General features: G+C 35.6%; 1 protein-coding gene across 4 annotated transcripts in view; it reads right to left on the bottom strand.

The window, feature by feature from the left end:
* Positions 1 to 20,960, bottom strand: part of LOC145686206 (uncharacterized) — a 199,645-nt gene that overhangs the window by 79,009 nt on the left and 99,676 nt on the right. For 3 of the 4 annotated variants that reach the window (XM_081759255.1, XM_081759253.1, XM_081759254.1), the window contains exon 5: positions 10,647 to 10,801. In XM_081759255.1, coding sequence (XP_081615381.1) covers positions 10,647 to 10,801 — 155 coding nt within the window. The remainder of the gene's footprint in view (positions 1 to 10,646; positions 10,802 to 20,960) is intronic. The other variant, XM_081759256.1, reaches the window with a different exon arrangement.

The raw sequence follows: 20,960 nt of genomic DNA, 5'->3' as shown, positions 1-20,960 counted from the left end.
TATTGAGGCCGAGGGTGACAAAAGAAACAGAGGTAAGTGATTGTATACACGACTCCAAAATTGCATCACCACCTGCTATTCTCCTTTTCCTGCAATAGCAGGCAACCCAGAAAGCTCAGCGGTCAGGTTGGTTGCGAATTCGAAAGGCGTTGGACCAAACCTCAATTTTGTAACAAATATATCAGTGTGGCAAACTGCAAATAAGCGAATAAAACAATTTGTTAAGAATGATAATTTTATTGTCGTGACGGAGTTGGATGACATCAAAAGTTACAAAATGATCTTACTTAAGCAGTTCAAACAAAATGAATGGCAACAAACAGATACCAGAGGAAAGCATTTCTCTTTCCCCCCAAAAAATAATCTCATAAAAAAGAAAAAAAGTTACATAATGTAAAGTTTTAATATAAAACCCACACAAAAATGTAGAAAGTTGACACACAAAAGGCAAGAACAACTGAACCAAAGTGAGTGAAATTGTGTACAGATATTGGAAACATAAAATGAGGGAATATGGGTTTGGTGTTTTCTTAAAAAAAAACAGTTAAATGGGGCACTGCCCCCTCCAAACCTTTGATCACGAAAAATCAAAAGTGCTAGTAACAGTCAGATGTGAGTAAACGACATGAAGAATTGCAAGGAAATTTTGTGTATGGATAATACGCAAAAAAAAAAAAAAAAAAAAAAAAAAATAGAATACGGTTTGCTTTGTATTCTGCGGAAAATGGGTTTCAAGGACAAAATAACGCACTTCAAAATTTTGAAATTTGACGCCCGAAAAGTAAAAAGAGGTGAATCAAAATTAATGAAATTTTGTACAGATATTGTAGTCACAAAATGAGGGTATACTGGTTTCGTATTTTCCTGCAAAAGATGGTTAGGTGGGGCACGGACCTCTGCAAACCTTTGATCACAAAATATCAAAAGTGCTAGTAACTGTGTCAGATGTATCTAAAGGACATGCGGAATTGAAACGAAACTATGCGCGTGGACAATGTGCAAAAAATGAAGGTATACATTTTATTTATTTTCTTTGGAAAAACGGTTTAAGGGGGCTAAAGAATCCACCCCAAAGTTTTGAAAGTTGGCGCCCGAAAGGAAAGAAGAAGCGAACCGAAAAGAACGAAATTTGGCACACCCATAAAATATATTGTAAACATAAAGTAAGGGTATACGGGTTTCGAATTGTCTGGAAAAAAACGGTAAGATGGAGCACGCACCACTCCAAACCTTTGATCACGGAATATCAAAAGTGCCAGTAATAGTATGTCAAATGTGTTTAAAGGTCAGGAAGAATTGCGACGAAACTTTGTATATGCACAATACGCAAAAAATTAACGAATACGGTATTTTCTATTTTCTGCGGGAAAACGGTTTTAGAGGGCAAAAGCGTCCATCCAAAATTTCGGAAATTGACGCCCCAAAAACAAAAAGGAGTGTACCGAAATGAATGAAATTGTGCAGAGATATTGTAGACATGTAATAAGCAGTAGTGTAATGCTAGAATTTTTGGTAAGTATACGCTCGATTGTTTCCAACAGTATAGCATATACGCAAGACTACTTGGCGTTACGCACCCCAATATACGCTCATTCTTTCGTAAATTTAAGGTGAGTATACGCTGAACTATAACAATTTGAGATGGGTATACGCCGTATACTCCCGTATACCCCCCATTACATCCCTGGTAATAAGGGAATAGGGGATTCGTATTTTCCTGGAAAATGGTTGAATGGGGCACGGACAACTACAAACCTTTGGTTACGGAATATGAAAAGAGCTAGTAACAGTATGTCAGATGTGTATAAAGGATATGAAAAATTGCAACTAAGCTTTTTGTATGGACAATACGCAAGAAAATAAACGAATAATGTTTTTTTTTATTTTCTGTGAAGAAACGGTTTTACGGGGCAAAAGCACCAACCCATTATTTTGAAAGTTGACGCCCGAAAGGAAAAAGAAGTGAACCAAAGTGAATGGAATTGTACACAGATATTGTAGGCATAAAATGAGGGAATACGGGTTTCATATTTTCCTGGAAAAGACGGTTGGGTGGGGCACGGACCCCTCCAAATCTATGATCACGAAATATCAAAAGTGCTGGTAATTGTATGTCAGATGTGTGTAACGGACAGGAAGAATTGCCACGAAACTTTATGTATGGACAATACGCAAAAAATAAACAAATAGGTTTTTTTATTTTTTGCATAAAAACGGTTTTACGGGGCAAGAGCCCCATCCAAAATTTCGGAAATTGACGCGCGAAAAGCGAAAAGAAGTGTACCGAAGTTAATGAAATTGTGCACAGATATTGTAGACACAAAATTAGGGAATACGAGTTTCATATTTTCCAGGGAAAAATGGTTGAATGGGGAACGGACAACTAAAAACCTTTGATCACGGAATATCAAAAGAGCTAGTAACACTATGTCAGATGTGTGTAGAGGATATGAAGAATTGCAACATAACTTGGTGTATGGACAATACGCAAAATATAATCGAATACGGGTTTTTATATTCTGCGGAACAACGGTTTTAGTGGGCAAAAGCACCAACCCATTATTTTGACGCCCGAAAGGCAAAAAGAAGTGAACCGAAATGAATGAAATTGTACACAGATATTGTAGAGATAAAATGAAGGAATACGGGTTTCATATTTTCCTGGATAAAAGAGTTGGGTGAGGCACAGAACCCTCCAAACATTTGATCACGAAATATCAAAAGTGCTAGTAACAGTATGTCGGATGTGTGTAAAGGACATGAGGAATTGCAACGATACTTCATGTATGAACAATAGGCAAAAAATAAACGAATACGTTTTTTTTATTTTCGAGGAAAAAACTGGTTTTGGTGGCAAGAGCCCCCGTCAAACGTTTTGGAATTGGACCCAAAAAGGCAAGAAGAAGTGGGCCGAAGTGAATGAAATATGCATAAATATTGTAAAATGTACAGAAAATTTGGGTAAATCTTTAATTTGCCCATTTCATGTTGAGAACAGAACCGAACCAACCCCTACGGGACTTCTAACACGTTTATACTACTACTACTTCTACTACTACTCCTACTACTACTGCTGCTACTCCTACTCCTACTACAACTTATACTATGGATCCGTATAGTAAAACTGCGCACATAATAACTAATATAACGTAACGTAATGTAATCCAACCAAATATAACCGAATGCAGTATATTTTACTCCATTTTTTCGATTTTCAAATTGGTCCGGCGATACACCAGTAATGCCACATCGTCGATAACACATTAATAATCACTATTAGTAAATAATTACTTTTTAATATTCTGTAGGCCTAATATATAAATTTTACACTGTTTACCTTTGTGAATTATTATTTCTAATTTATATACCTCGCTCGCACGCGTACCAGACTCGTTAAAGTCTATGGCTATATCAACATTGGCCAATATCGGATGAGCTTAACGCGTTTTAATGAAATTTCTTGATTTTACCAAGTTCAATTCCAAATTTTCTGGACAGTATTTTGAGAAAAAATACTGCTACCAGCTAGTCAAAGCATCAATGCAATGTATACTGTCAGCAGTTGAGCCGTGTTCAAGAAAAAACTGAAGACTCTGGAGCCAGCACTTCTGAATCGCAAAGGAGTCCTCCTGTTACAGAACAACGCTAAGCCCCACGTGGCTAGGATGACCCGGGACACCTTTCTATACTTTGGATGGGAAACACTATTGCGCCCGCCATACTCCCCGGACATTGCACCGTCCGATTATCACCTGTTCTATTCCTTGGACAATCAGCTTAGAGGACGCCAGTTCAAATCCCTAGTAGAGGTGCAAAATGCACTTGATACCTTCTTCGCTTCACGACCCACCAAGTTCTACCTCGATGGAATACATAGCCTTCCAAAACGTTGGCAGAAGGTCGTCGATGCTGATAGAGACTATTTTTGATCTTCCAGGTATGTCTTAGGTTACATATCGATGTTTGAAGGTGTTCGGTGAAAAAGCGATAGATCTTTCTTGGTTACCTTTATAGTGACTAAGCTCGTCAAGATCTACCACCTTGCCAAGTTTGGTAAAAATTGGATGAGTTCCATCTTTCGCGCTTTAATGAAATTTCTTGATTTCACTGATTCCAAACCTAACATTGATAGCTAATAACTCAGGAACAAAAAGTCTGTACACCATAATATTTTATACTGAGCTTCCGTGCATACCAAGCTTGTCAATATTTACGATCCTACCAACTTTCGTTAAGATCATTTGAGTTTAATCAAATGCGTCTTAGCGAAATTTCTTGATATCACTAACTTAAAACCCAAATTTGATTGGCAATAACTCTGAAACCAAAGTCCCAAACGCCATAATATTTAACGTGCGTACTAAAGACATCGCAGTCCATAATCATACTAATTTTGGTTGCGATTGGATGAGTTTCGTCAACAATAGGCATTATACACTATCCTTTCATTAAATCCAAAATCAAGGGGGCACAGTAGCTGTTAGAACACTTACCTCTTGTGCATTTGATCCCAGGTCAAGTATGTTCGTGGCAGACAACATCGTATCCGTTTGTTTTCAAGGGGTACTCCCATTTCCTCCCACATTATCAATCCACGAATTCCGAAAGCTTTTTGAGAAACGAAAAATCATCGAAAAACGAAAAGTTTCGAAAAAAGAAAAAAATTTCGAAAAACGAAGAACAAAAAAGTTTTTTGAAAACGAAAAACGAAAAAATTTTCGAAAAAGCGAAAAACGAAAAATTTTCCGAAAAAGCGAAAAACGAAAAATGAAATTCGAATTATAACAGGTTTTTCGAAGAAGGCCACCCCTACGAGAAACACTCAGGAAAATATAAATGTACATTTACCAGTCTCACTCAAATGATAATATATGGCGTGAGTGCGTGTGTAAGCTTTTGACGCCTACGAACCTAAGGGAAGTGTTGAAAACGTAATCAGTGCGACGTGATTAGACGCAAAAACAGTCCTCGTCACATACACATTGCATAGTTTCCTTTCGTTGGAAGAAAACAAAGGATCCATGATTTTCTTTTACATTCGGCAGGGGAATTCATCGCAGAACAACTTGGGTGAACGTGTGATAGCCATGGCTACATTTCTTTTTTCTCTTTAACATCTTCGTGACCTGGAAAGTGTGTATACTGATAGATCTTGAGATAGAAATGGAGTCATTGTTAATAAGTGTCCAGGAAGATGACACGAGCTGTGATGAGTCAACGAGTTACGAAAGTGAATGAGTTAAATAGATTAAGAGGAGTTTTTAGATGTGTTACTTCAAACTTTTATTTCGATTACATCGAGATAAGTTCATGCATTGTTATTATTTTTAAGATGTTGTGAAAGGTTGTGAGATCTTAAATACTTTTTTCCTATTACATTCTTATGAAGTAGGTTTCGCGCTGCAAGCTTCCTGAACGCGACAACACAGCACAACTGCGCTGCCACATTTCCAGTTACTGTATGCTGGTTCTTCATATAAGCACGGGGAATTTAAAGGCTGGGCTGCAACATGGCTCTCCGCTTAACTCACAGAATATGTTGAAACACATTTTTTTTAAAAAAATAAATACCCTACCAACTAAATCTTTTTATTAAAAGTTTCAAATATTCGGAACACTAGAGTTCCAAATTTTCGAACTGTGTTTTGTACGTTTCTCTACCTACCACAGTATAGGAGATCAGAGAGTCATACATTTATTTTAATTACACAAAAAGTATCAAATGATGAAAACTGAGCTTTTCACAACTTAAAGTTAATGGATGCATCTACATATTGTACACAGAAAATTATTTCATGTGATCTCGTTTCCGAGATATAGTCCTATAAACATTGATTTATCAATAAAGTACAATAAAATACGCACTTTGTCATTAATTTCTATTTTTTCTCACTACACACTACAAAGAAAATTTGTATGTCTTAAGTATTGAAAAGAGAATATTACAACAATTCCAACGAGGTACAACAATGCAATATAAGTTTTGAGTGAACGTCACGGCAGCAGCGCGAAGTTAGGGGCCTATCTTTATGAAATGGATAGTAGTTTAAACTTGGGGGTAAGGTTTATTCGAAGTTCTCTGAAAACACCTATTATAATTTTGTTAATATTTTGTAAATAAACGATTTGGTAATAAATACAACATAAATTGATTTAATTTAATAAATGTAAAGGAGGAAGTTAAGTGCGAAGGTCCCTATCTTTTATTTCATTTTCTTTAAATATATGTTTTAAGTAGGTTTGAGGTATATTATTAATTAAATAGTTTTAAATAGTAAAGAGTATTATGCTTACTGAATCTAATTGATCTCCATTTGGAGTCACTAAATTAGTAAAAGTAATATTAAGAGTCTCTCACATTTATTTTGTACAGATTAAGGATAAAACAGTTTATTGATATTTGGAGTGAAACAATTGTGACAAAAGCTTTAAAAAATTGATAAAAAAATAATAGCTCCATTACACTAATAAAACTCTGAATAACTTACATCATCCTTCAATAAATAAAGGAAGTCTCTTCGGTGTCTTTATGCATAACAGAAATGATAGACTTTGTAAGAGTTAACAAACGTTTTTGAAATACCCATTATTTATTATTATTATTATTATTATTATTATTATTATTATTATTATTATTATTATTATTATTAAGTAGCTTGAGTCAACGTAAAATTATGGTTCTTAAACCTACTTTTTTTTTAATGTGGAGCATTTTATTATTTTTAGTGAACTGTATCTCCCAAACATATTTATGCCCCCCCCCAAAAAAAACAGTTTGTGGCCGGTTGCGCGGCTGGTCATATGTACCAAGTGCAGTATGTTATTATATGTCACATCAGAGAAAAAATGCTTCTACAATTTCCACAATAAATGAAAAATAACTTCTCAGATGGCCATGCCATGTTATGATGGATATATCAAATTCGACAAGTAAAGTCAAATGTAACATTTCATTAACGAACTACACAAACTTTAGGAGAGTAGTTAGTGCTGTTGCATGTTTCCTTTGTACACACTTTTTATAATTTTCTATACCTGATATTTTGTCTCATTACTTTGATTATTATAAAACACGATTGTTTACAAGTATCTTATACAAACATATGTAACTTCACTCTTACCAGAATTCTAGTGAAATTATACTAACAAGTATAAGAAAGATGTTAATTTGGCTGAGAGCTGTGAAAGAAACAAGAAAAAAAAGTGAACGACATAAATTTTTCACTTCCGACTACAATAGTTAAGTAATGAAATGAAACTACTATGTGTTTCAGATGACAAGCGGCATGGCCTTGATTTGGGTTCGCATATCGTCCAATTGGCTTTGAGCGGTGTTGACAATTCGCGACAAGCAGTTCCACACTCTGACTTCTCGCGCTACTGCGAATCTTGACAATACCAGAGGCGCTACTTAGAAATATTGTATTAGCACATTAAATGCTCACTTTACGAAGTAGAGAAATGAATAACGAACACATACGTGAAAACTACATCTTTTTATGTCAACTGGTTGTCATGATATACGCTTTTAAATGTTCCCATATAAAACAATTAGTAAAACGGGCGTTGGATCCTGCGTCTAATTTCCAGTGGATTTTTCTTTGATTTGGAAATATAAGTCAACTTTTATTACAGGATAATTAGGGATGTAGCCAGCAGGTTGTTCTAGGGGAACATTACTTTCAGGGGGAGACAAGCTTTTCACACCTTAAAACAGAACAAATGACCTCTTTCAGAATATGAAAGCATTTTTACTCACCATACATACATACATACTATACACATATTATATTTTCACGATGCTACCTTATCAAAAGACGGATCTTGACAGTACTGAAGTTGAAAACCGGATTGTAAGAGATGAATCAGTAAGCTATTCATAAGAAAACAAATGCTGTTTATACCAGTATGTTTATCTGACTTTGTGTTTATGTGGGTTAAATAGTAAAGGGGAAAAAACTCGAAAGAAATATCAACTCAGATATTATTATGTAATAATATAGTACGAGGATCACTACGAAAGTTTTGAGATACGCATTGTTGTGGCACAGTATTTGAATTTCAACAATTACGGTCGGTAGTGGTATCGAGAGCGAAGAAGCAAAGCAAGTTTCAACTCGCCTCGCTTATCGGCGTGGCCGTATCGCCTTGACTTGTTTGTTGATGTGAGCAGTATTCGGCTGTCTAGAATGGAGCTCGAAAGGGAACGTTTTCGGGCAATGATCCTTTATGATTTCAAAAGTGGTTTGAACCAGACACAAAGCCTTGACCGTTTGCAGGAGGCGTTTGGGAACCTTGCTCCTTCCCGTGCTACAATGTTTCGGTGGTTTGGTGAATTCAGAAGTGGCCGGACATGGCTTAAAGATGAAAAGAGAGCTGGACGTCCAGCAACAGCTGAGTCAGATGAAAACATTGTCGCTGTGGAACAAATGATTCGAGAAAATCCTCGAACAACTTTCAAGGACATTGAATCTACAATGAACATTGGATCGCCAGCAGTAACAAAAATTCTTCATGATCATCTTCGGCTCAGGAAGGTTTCATCTCGTTGGGTGCCTCACACTTTGACTGAACAGCAGAAGCGCATGCGTGTGGAATGGTGTGAAGAAATGCTTGCAAGATTTGATGGAGACAATTCTCGACACGTCTCTGACATTATTACTGGTGATGAGACTTGGATCTATCAATTTGACCCTGAAAATAAACGCCAGTCTACAGTTTGGATCTTTTCAGACGAAAATCCACCCGCAGACGAAAGTGAAGCGACCGCGAAGTGTGGGGAAGAAGATGGTCGCAACTTTCTTCTCCAAATCTGGCCATGTTGCAACTGTTCCACTTGAAGAACAAGGGACTGTTACTGCTCAGTGGTACACCACTGTTTGCCTAACAAAAGTGTTCCAGAAGCTTCGGGAACGGCGTCCAAGAACTGGATTGCATGGGATCCTACTTCATCATGACAACGCGTCCGCACACACGGCCAACATCACAATTCAGTTTTTAGAATCTACAGAGGTCAAACTTGACTCATCCGCCGTATAGCCCTGACCTGGCCCCGTGTTATTTTTTTTGTTCCCCAGGATCAAAGATCGCATGTGTGGGAAGAGATTTTGCCGCCCTGAAGAAGCTGTAGTGGCTTACGAGAATGAACTTTCAACACTTGAAGAAAAAGACTGGCAACACTGCTTCCAAAAGTGGTTTTCGAGGACGCAAAAGTCTGTACAGTGTAATGGTGAATACTTTGAGAAGCTGTAAGTGTTAAATTGATTTTAAGTATGTAAGTTATTTCACATCTTACAACTTTCCTAGTGACCCTCGTAGTGAGTTCACACTGCACCCAGTTAGAGAAATGAGAATGTGAAGCATATGACTAATTTTAGTTGTTTTAATTAGGTACAGAAACCTTATTGATGATGTTCGATTTTTAAAAAATCATATTTTATTATAAACGTCTCTCATTTGCATTAAGTAAGTTTATTAAACATATACCAGACGAATCTCATTTCGGGGCTGGAAACAGTTTGGAAAGGCAGGGCCCCTTTTTCCCCGTGGTTACACCCTTTGCAATCTAATTCATATATATATTTATGCCTAACATCGTAAGAACATAATATGGGAAGTTTGTAATATTGTTTTGAAATTCACTTCAAGAAAGATTCTTCCTTATTCGACAGAAACGCAGTATGTTTTTTTTTTTTTTGTCACGTTTCACAACCTTATTTTGTGCGACACTTATTCACTCTTTTCTCCTGTAGAAGGGATTCAAAAGCACCAGGCGTGTGAATGGTGTCATAAATTATTTTAACCCAAAACAAACTCGATAATATCGTGTTGCTTACGAATCAGATGGATTGTTGTTGTTAGACCTACACCAAGTATAGGAGTATGTTATTATAAGAACAGATATTATGGAAACAAACGGGCTAGTTATGTAGGAACGCAACTTCTCTTCTAGCATAAACAGAAATCATCAGTGTCTGGGTTGCTTTCTTTCGTGGTAGTTCGTTTGTTCTCCAAAATTATAGTTTACAATGTCTTTAAGCAAACCGAGTACAAGTGCGGAATTACAAAAAAAAAAGTGCTACGAAGTCAAGCTTGAAGAATTATTTTTTGTGTTTACAATTTTTAGAACTTATAATAATAATTTACAAGACTCAGATTCAGACAATGACGGAATATTAATTGACATGGACGATAGAAAGTATTGTTGAAGACGAGCGTTTAGCATTTCCACTGGAATAAGTTAATAGGTAAGTAATTTAGTTGCTATATATACTTCTAGGATGCACTGTCAAAATTCTTGAGTTTGCTGGAATAATATATTTACATTGTGAATAATGTTGCCAATGTATGTGTCATAATCTCAACTGGAGAAAGAGCGAGAAGGGAAAGGGGAGTCCGCAATCCGGCAACACCGCGCGGAATATCGCGCACCATTGGCTACTGTCCGTGATGCTTTACATCTGAAACACACAGTACTTTAAGATCTCCATAGTTGTGCTAGTTAGAGTAAAAGAGGTGAAGAAACATATAGAAACAGAAAGGAACAATGCAAGAAGAAACGAACACATTTATGGCTACGGTGTCCAGGAATATTGTTTTAACTTAGAAAGAAAACATATTATAAAATATTTTTTTTGAAACTGTACCTTCTCCTGCAACATCAATGACATTAACCTTGATACTCTCAAAATACTTGACTGTATTAAACCACTTTTTCATTACTGCAAACTTCAAAGCAACGTACCCATCTTCTTTAGAAAGGCCCCCTGCTTGTAAAAGCGCAGTCATTACTTCTTTAAATCTGAAAGAAAATGAAAATGGGCCTGTGTAGGTTTGAAATTAGAGATGCGAGATTTTACGTCATACAAAACTAAGTCTTAAGTTTTCCAATATTTTCACAATTCAAACAACAGGCGCGTGTATACTTCGTGATCTACCGTAAATTTAAGATCAAACTGGTCCAAGAGGTAGTGTTGTAAGCGAACTATTCTAACACAGAGGCCATCACTTCGTCGGTATCTTCAACCAGGTTTTAGGAGCAGTGATGATGAGTGCTGAACAACATCTGATACCGTAAACGGGGGTGATCTGATAAAGTGGGTTGAAGTGAGATAAAAACAATAGTCTACATATTCCGTACATGTTTTATATTTTGCTAACACTATTATGGCAACGCTGCACCTTATTTTCGTTTGCCGGGCTTAGCGAAGTGAATTGTGTTCGTTATTTGTTTCTTCCCGCCACTTGTCTAAACAGAAAAGCTGCTGAAATTTACACATTGTTGTTGTGTTTTAGTGGTCTCGGAAACCCCTAAAATTTAAGATACTTCGGAAGTTCTGCCGAGATCATAGTTTTCTGTACAGGTAAGCTATAATGTTTTGTAACTTTTTGTGTTAATATTAATCTGATATGTAAATGAGTATTTTGATAGTAGGCCGTGACGTAATTTAGCACACTTTTTGGGGTGATGTGATACACTGTCTCATATGCTGCCACCATACTGTTTCACGCAGTAAATGCATTTTGTTCATTGTTACAGGGTACCAGATCAAGTTCAAGCATGCCCAGAAAATTTCGGAAGTGACTTCCGAAAATCTTGGAGCATCCCATTGGATCTCAATGAAATCCTGAAGCAGCTACCTAATCATAGTAAAGATGCAAATACAGTAGAAGATTCAATGGATAAAAATTTGATTCGTCTTCTACGCGAGTTGAGATATGGAACTGAAACAACAGGAAGAAGACCTACCGGTACCAAAAGACAGAAATTGCATGTTGAGCCTGGAAGAAGCGTTCCTGGAACCGATACCGATGATGACTCGAATCGAATGATGAATCTATCTATAGATGATGAATCGAATTACGATGATCCATCGAACCATGCTAGCGTTAGTGCATTAGAGACAGAAGCAGGAGATACAGAAAACTTCCCGAGTGTTCATCTTAGGAAGGACGACTATACCCTTGTTAAATTAAAGGATTCGAAAACAGGCAAAGAGAAACATTATGCCTCACAAGTTGTTGTGGTAGCCGAAAATTCTACTCGAACCACCACAAATGTGGAAGTAAAATTTATGGAACTATATAGAGCACACAAAGACATTTGTATGGCCCAACATTGAACAGAGAAGCGTCGTGTATCCAAACGACGTTGTTTCCAAGCTTCCAGTGCACACCATTATGCTACAGACGTTTCGAATTTCCATATAGTATCTCTTAATATGGTGCGATGTTTCTGTTTTACTAATAACTTTTACTGTTCTTTTTAGTTAACTTTCTTTGTCTTCAAGACTTCTACCATACTTTTTTTTTTGCTGCTGATGATTTCCCAAAAAGATTGGTACCGGTAGTGTTATGTAGTTGTTGGGACATTTTTGTAACGTTTCATGAATTAAAAGTATGTATATACCATATAGGACTAATATTGTACTTCTAAATATATGTAAATTATATCTCACGTATAACCGAAATACAGTTTGAAACATTTCCATATTTTTTGCATCCTTCTAGTATGCCTCAGTAGACCCTTATCCTGCTTTGATGTGATATATACCTATAAATACATCTTCTGTCTCTCATCTCCCCTTTTGGTGGGGTGAAGCGATACACCATATTTTTTTAATTCTCACCTGCAAAATAGAAGTGCCAATGAACATCAGACTACTCATTGTGACAGTTTACAATGTGATCTATATGTGATCGAAGGTGTACAAAAAGTTCTGAAATATAATTTGATAAGGCATTAATATACCATCTTAAACTTTACAGCTGTATCAGATCACCCCGTTTACGGTACGTAAACTGTTACTGTTTGAATTCGAACATGGGCACCGTTATGGAAGTAACCCAAAACATCTGCTGTACGAAAGGGAATCACAGCAAGCCAACTCGTTGGTTCCAAAAATTTCATGCAGATTGTAAAAATGTCGAAGATCAACCTGGTGTGCCCCTTCGGATTGCTATCTGTTTTGTCCATAGTGCACTTTCTCAAATCTATCGACGTATAATCGCGGAGCTTGCAAGAAGGTGGCTGTAAGTAGTCCAACACGAGAGACTGCACTTTAAATATTAACTTACTCTTCATTGTATTGTAATAATTACAAGTATGTTTTGTATCAGAATATTACAAGTCCTGTGGTTCTTCATTGTAAATCTGTATATCCTAGTGAATTTGTCATTTTAATGCAATTAATTATTTTCAGAATCTTTCGTTCCGTCATCACTGTGTGTTTAGCATTTGTAATCTTAGCAAGATAGAAACAATCTCAAATCAAGCCTGGTCTGGTCCAGGTGGCTAGGCGGCGATCACCATCCAGACAGGTGCCACATCAAAAGGGGGCTAAGTAAAAATGTTAATAAAGAGAGAAGGTCATATAAATTTAGAATACACATAAATCGAAATGAAAATTCATTATACGAATTTCTGGTAGCAATATCAAAATTTACTATTGATAATTTCTTTCCTGATCTTTTATCACGTCGCAACCATAGATAATTCCATTAGGACTACCCTGTAGGCCTATATACACACACGATTTGCATAAATACACACAATCTGGTTACTTGACATAGTCTGTGGACTACAAGTGCTTACTGATATTAATGTCCTTACGAGAAGATTTTGTCTTGCTTGTTCCGGTAGGTATATCTCCTCCGGAAAAATATTGCGGACTACGTGCAGTGAGTGTTCCTTTGCAGCTTATCATATCCATTGTTCACGAATACTGAAACCGCCTGTGCTAACTTTATATTAATTTGTCCGTGGTTCTTTACTAGCAAATTACAAATTTCAGCCATCCCAGGGCGAGATGAATGTTATTCTCATTAATATTGTTACATAACATATGGCCTTATTTTATATTATGATCTTTATAGTATAATGTACGGTGTGGCTACTAAAGAATAGTATGCTTTTTCTAAGATAATAGTGTGCTTTTATTGTGGGAAAACAGTGGGCAGTTGAGGTAATGGTGGTTGGGGAGATTGAGAATTCGGGGCCAACACAATATGTTAGCCGCTGGGGCCAACTAGTAGCCAGTCCGGCCCTGTCTCGAATCCCAGTTTTAATACATGTGGTGTGTTTGGCATATCAGCTAAAGAACCATGATTTATGTAACTTCCGTGCAGAAGAGATAGTAGATATACTTTCTGGAACTTTGGAAGTATTATGGGCCATATCATAGCAAAAATGCCCTCAAACAACATCAAATTCGGCATTTTTGCGTTTCAGAACACCCCTGGGTCGAGACTTCTCTCCCAATCTTATGGTTTCAAAAAATTTTCTAAACTTTTTTCTTCAAATTTTCGATCGCTTTTCTTTCTTTCTTTTTTCTTTTTTTTCAAAATAATAAAGAAAATCACTATACTCACACATAAGCAGCTCGAGATGTGTACACGTCCACGTCATTAGCAGGAACTAGTTAACTGATTATCCGTTTTAGACTCTATCGATACTTTAGAAGCTAGGCGGCAATATTTGTAACTCAGATGGCAGGAGGGAGGTAAAATGAATGCAAACGAACCGGCGATTAGTAATTGATAAGTGAAGCTGAACTCTCACTCTCACTTTCTCAGCTGAGGGTACGTTGCATGGAGAGAGAATATAAACAGATCAATAAAGACAACAAACAATAAAATCAAGGAAAAGAAACTAAATAACAAAGGACAGTTCTCACTAACTCACAACAACTAATTAGGAACAAAACATATAGTGTTGTTACGGAATGAAATAATAGTTGAAGTGAATCGAAATTCAATTGTTTTTTAGTCTTCGTAAGTAGTAGTGTACCGCGTTGGCGCGAATGACTCATCCTCACTCTCTTTTATGACCGGGGTGAAAGGTCAATGACCTGGCCCGGGGTCAATGACCTAGGGGTACCTAGGACCACCCCCTCTAAATTTTGGCAGGGGTACCTTGGCCCACCCCCTAAATTTTGGCAGGGGTACATAGGACCACCCCCCTTAAATTTCGGAAATTGCCAAATCTAAAAATTTGGTATGGTAGCCTAGGACCATAGTATGTACCTCTATTAGTATTGGGTGTCTATGTCGTTCCCTTTCATGGGTAAAAAATTGCCAAAAATTCAAATTTCGGGGGTTTTTGACCTAATTTATCCCCTTGGATGAGGTGTTATTACCTTATATAGTTATATGGGCGTATACAGGGGTCCATTACCTTTCATAACATATGGGTATATTAATGCACCCCTTGAAAAATTTGGGAGGGGTACCATGGCCCACCCCTTAAATTTTGGAAATTGCCCAATTTCAACATTGGGTATTATAGTACAAGACCCTAATATGTATCATGATAAATTTGGGTGGTCCACCTCATTCCCTTCTAGCGGTACAAAATTGCCAAAATATAAACGTAAGCAATACGTTGTACCACGTGTTTGGTTTTCGACCTAATTTATCTCCTTGGATGAGGTCCTATTACCTTATATGATTATATGGTCATGTATAGGGGTCCATTCCCTATCATAAGACATAGGTACATTTGTGCACCCCGGGAGGGGTACCTTGGCCCACCCCTTTAATTTTGGAAATTGCCCAATTTAAACATTTGGTATTATAGTATAGGACACTAATATAGATCACTATAAATTTGGGTGGTCCACCTCGTTCCCTTTTAGGGGTACAAAATTGCCAAAATTTTAGTACAACCACGTGTTTGGTATTTGGTACATTTTTATCCCCCTTTGATGAGGTCCTATTATCTTATATGATTATATGGTCATGTATAGGGGTTCATTACCTTTCATAAGATATGGGTATATTTGTGCACCCCGGGAGGGGTACTTTGGCCCACCCTTAAATTTTGGAAATTGCCCAATTTAAACATTTGGTATTATAGTACCGGATCCTAACATGTATTATGATAAATTTGGATGGTCCACCTCGTTTCCTTCTAGGGGTACAAAATTGTCAAAATATAAACGTAAGCAATACGTTGTACCACGTGTTTGGTCTTTTGGCCCAATTTATCCTCTTGGATGAGGTTCTATTACCTTATATGGTTATATGGTTATGTATAGGGGTCTATTCCCTATCATAAGACATAGGTACATTTGTGCACTCCTTTAAAAATTTGGGAGGGGTACTTTGGCCCACCCCTTAAATTTTAGAAATTGCTCATTTTATATATTTGGTATTATAGTACTGGACCCTAACATGTATTATGATAAATTTGGGTGGTCCACCTCGTTCCCTTTTAGGGGTATAAATTGCCAAAATATAAACGTAAGCAATACGTTGTACCACGTGTTTGGTTTGACCTAAGTTATCCCCTTGGATGAGGTTCTATTACCTTATATGGTTATATGGTTATGTATAGGGGTCTATTCCCTATCATAAGACATAGGTACATTTGTGCACTCCTTTAAAAATTTGGGAGGGGTACTTTGGCCCACCCCTTTAATTTTGGAAATTGCCCCTTTTACATGTTTGGTATTATAGTATAGAACCCTAATATATATTACTATAAATTTGGGTGGTTCACCACGTTTCCTTTGATGGGTACGAAATTGCCAAATTTTAGTACAACCACGTGTTTGGTTTTGGCTCAATTTATCCCCTTGGATGAGGTCCTATTACCTTATATGGTTATATGATCATGTATAGGGCCCATTCCATATCCCCTTAAATTTTGGAAATTTTCCAATTTAAGCATTCGGTATCATAGTACATGACCTCAACATGTATCATGATAAATTTGGGTGGTCCATCTTGTTCCCTTTCATGGGTAAAAATTACTAAAATATAAACATAAGCAATATGTTGTACCATGCGTTTGGTTTTTGGCCCAATTTCTTCCCTTTGATGGGGTTCTATTACCTTATATGGTTATATGGTCATGTATATGGGTTCATTTCCTATCATAAGACATGGGTACATTGACGCACCCCTTGAAAAATTTGGGAGGGGTATCTTGGCTCATCCACTCGGTTTTAGAAATTGTTTTAATATAAGCATTTGGTATCATAGTACAGGACTTCAATATGTACCACTATAAGTTTGGATGGTCCACATCGTTCCCTTTCATGGGTAAAGAACTACCAAAAATCGAATTTCGGAGGTTATTGACACCTATTTAGCACGTTATATGGTTTATTACCTTTATATGTTTATGTTCCCTTTTAAATTTGGGAATTATCAAATAACAAAATTCGGTAAACGTTTTCTAGGACCCACTGGTGTTCCTCTTATGGCCAAATATTCAAAATTTAAATGTTATTGACCGGCTTTATTATTGAATAAGTACAGGATTTATTACTTTTTTCATAAGACACAGGTGTATTTGTGTACCAATCTTAAATTTTGGGAGGGGGTACATTTCTTATTGTCATATCAATAATTGGTAATTGTTCTTTGGGTAAATCATTGTGATCACGTGATCAGTTATTGACCTATGATGAGATTAGGAGTCCAGGACATTGGTACATTGAAACTTTTTAGGATAATTTGAGAATGCGTCATTGGTATTGATTATTACAGCCAAATATAAACGTAAGCAAGACGTTGTACCACGTGATTGACCTTGATGAGGTAGTGTACAGGGATACATAGCTAACCTTATTGAAACTTATGACTCATAGTCTTAAGGGAATACATGCTACAACACTGGCAAAGTTATTGTTGATGCAATTTGATTGGCTGATCACTATCTTTCGTGCAATCTGATTGGTTGATCACTATCTTTCGTGCAATCTGATTGGTTGCTTATTTTCAAATCTTTGCTGTATTCAGTTTTTAAGTCTTGTTTTACATTTAAAAATCTTGTTTTCGTTCAACATTTTGCACTCAATGATAAATATGATCAAAACCGTTTATTTGTTAATCGAATAGTTAAAAACCGGATAAAGTTTGACGGTTAATCGTGAAACGTAAAAATTTTTTAGTTTGAAATTTTTTTTTGCTTGAAACATTTTGTTTGAAAATTCTTGCTTTCAAATTTTTTGTTTGAATTTTTTGTTTGAGAATTTTGTTTGAAATTTTTTTGACAACTTTTGTTTCAAAATTTTTTGTTTAAAATTTTTGTTTGAAATTTTTTTCGTTTCAAAATTTTGTTTGAGATTTTTTCGTTTGAAATTTTTGTTTGAAATTTTTTTCGTTTGAAATTTTTTGTTTGCAAATTTTTGTTCGAAAATTTTGTTTAAAATTTTTTGTTTAAAATTTTTCGTTTCCAAATTTTTTGTTTGAAATTTTTTGTTTCAAAATTTTGTTTGAAATTTTTTCGCTTCAAAATTTTGTTTGAATTTTTTTTTTGGTTTGTAATTTTTTGTTTGAATTTTTTTTCGTTTCAAAATTTTGTTTCAAAGATTTTTGTTTGAAATTTTTGTTTCAAAGTTTGAGTTGACATTTTTAAAAGTTTGTGCACTTATTAGTAAAGAACTGGAACTGTTTAGAACAAAAACCTTTGACAACATTGTGGTGCAATAGTACACGTCAGAACCTGGGGTTGTACTTGAAATGAAAAAACACAATTCATTGAAATGGATCATTTTATTACACTCCACATACATCCATACCAGATAGTGGTTCTGGATATTGTCGATACAATGTATTTTGAACTTCTTGCACTAGTTTGTCTTTAGCATATAATTTTAATTCCAGTTGAAGTCTTTTAAGGTCTATTGCAATATCAATTGATGGAAACTCAATGTCCATTTGATCACAAATAAACTGTTTATCAATACAGTTATGCACCCACGAACGATGTTGACAACCATCACAATATCTAGATACATGTTGTACAATATGCATAACACATTTTTCAAAATAGTACTTTTTCAGGAATATACTAGTTTTGTTGCACACTTCCACTGCATGTTTAACACACGGAAATACGCTGATGAATTTGTTCCATTCAGTTTGTGTTAGATACACCATGTTGCGAGGGACATGGAATGTACTCTTTTTACGTAACAACACCATCTTCTCTTCGAGGACTGTACGCAGCACCACTTCATGATTTGAGCCTAATGATTTGACTATGGTCACATTTAGCTCATCATGAAAATAATCGTTCATTTGGTCGATTCGTGAACATAATATTTGCCATTCTTCACAGGTCAGTTGTACACCAAATTGTTCTGCTTTACCCAATCGAATCACAGGTTCAAATGTTCTAGCACTGATACCAATCATCACATGTTTTGTTTGAAATATATTTATTGGATAATAGCTTGCGAAGATGAACTCTTTATCGTTAGAAGTACACATCTTTCCTCCTGAAAAGCACTTGCTCAAATGATTTCGTGGGATGACACTGTATTTGCTGGTTTATAGTTATTGCTGACGTCATTGGTAAGGAATGTGCTGACGTTTGAATTCATGATTTCATCACAGTTGCTGACGTCATGCCGACCAACCAAATTCATACAACTATGTCTGATGTGCTGACGTTTGAATTCATGATTTCATCACAATGGCTGACGAATCTGGCTGTGTACTAAATTCAAGTTGATGACTTCGACCCAAGAATCCTTTGTAACATAAAGATACAGATCCAGTATTTAAGAAACGCAGCAGTTCTTCTTGTTTTGATGGTTCCATGGGTAAATATCTTGCTGGTAAAATTATATTCTTATCATTTTCAAGCTTCACTACGATTCTTAATCCAAACTTTTTAGGGATCATTTGGCTAGCTAAGATTCTATAAGGTACATTCTGTTGTAAATCAGTAATCTTGGTAAATGATTTCATCACATCACGTGTGTTTAGAAACTGCAGACAAGTAGCCATGATGACGTTATCATGAATACTAACTCGAACGATACTTATATATGATGCAAAACTGATGACGTTGCATTATCATGTTCTGACGTGTACTATTGCACCACAACGTTGCCAGATGTTTTTGTTCTAAACAGTTCCGGCTAGTGCATACCTGTATTGATAAACAGTTTATTTGTGATCAAATGGACATTGAGTTTCCATCAATTGATATTGCAATAGATCTTAAAAGCCTTCAACTGGAATTAAAATTATACGCTAAAGACAAACTAGTGCAAGAAGTTCAAAATACATTGTATCGACAATATCCAGAACCACTATCTGGTATGGATGTATGTGGAGTGTAATAAAATGATCCATTTCAATGAATTGTGTTTTTTCATTTCAAGTACAACCCCAGGTTCTGACGTGTACTATTGCACCACAATGTTGTCAAAGGTTTTTGTTCTAAACAGTTCCAGTTCTTTACTAATAAGTGCACAAACTTTTAAAAATGTCAACTCAAACTTTGAAACAAAAATTTCAAACAAAAATCTTTGAAACAAAATTTTGAAACGAAAAAAAAATTCAAACAAAAAATTTCAAACCAAAAAAAATTCAAACAAAATTTTGAAGCGAAAAAATTTCAAACAAAATTTTGAAACAAAAAATTTCAAACAAAAAATTTGGAAACGAAAAATTTTAAACAAAAAATTTTAAACAAAATTTTCGAACAAAAATTTGCAAACAAAAAATTTCAAACGAAAAAAATTTCAAACAAAAATTTCAAACGAAAAAATCTCAAACAAAATTTTGAAACGAAAAAAATTTCAAATAAAAAAATTTTAAACAAAAAATTTTGAAACAAAAGTTGTCAAAAAAAATTTCAAACAAAATTCTCAAACAAAAAATTCAAACAAAAAATTTGAAAGCAAGAATTTTCAAACAAAATGTTTCAAGCAAAAAAAAATTTCAAACTAAAAAATTTTTACGTTTCACGATTAACCGTCAAACTTTATCCGGTTTTTAACTATTCGATTAACAAATAAACGGTTTTGATCATATTTATCATTGAGTGCAAAATGTTGAACGAAAACAAGATTTTTAAATGTAAAACAAAACTTAAAAACTGAATACAGCAAAGATTTGAAAATAAGCAACCAATCAGATTGCACGAAAGATAGTGATCAACCAATCAGATTGCACGAAAGATAGTGATCAGCCAATCAAATTGCATCAACAAT

This window comes from Thermobia domestica, chromosome 5, assembly GCF_964235325.1.
Source record: "Thermobia domestica chromosome 5, izTheDome1.hap1.1, whole genome shotgun sequence".
In the NCBI taxonomy this organism is placed as follows: domain Eukaryota; kingdom Metazoa; phylum Arthropoda; class Insecta; order Zygentoma; family Lepismatidae; genus Thermobia; species Thermobia domestica.
The sequence above is the reverse complement of the archived record's forward strand: the minus strand, read 5'-3'. Positions and strand labels throughout refer to the sequence as shown.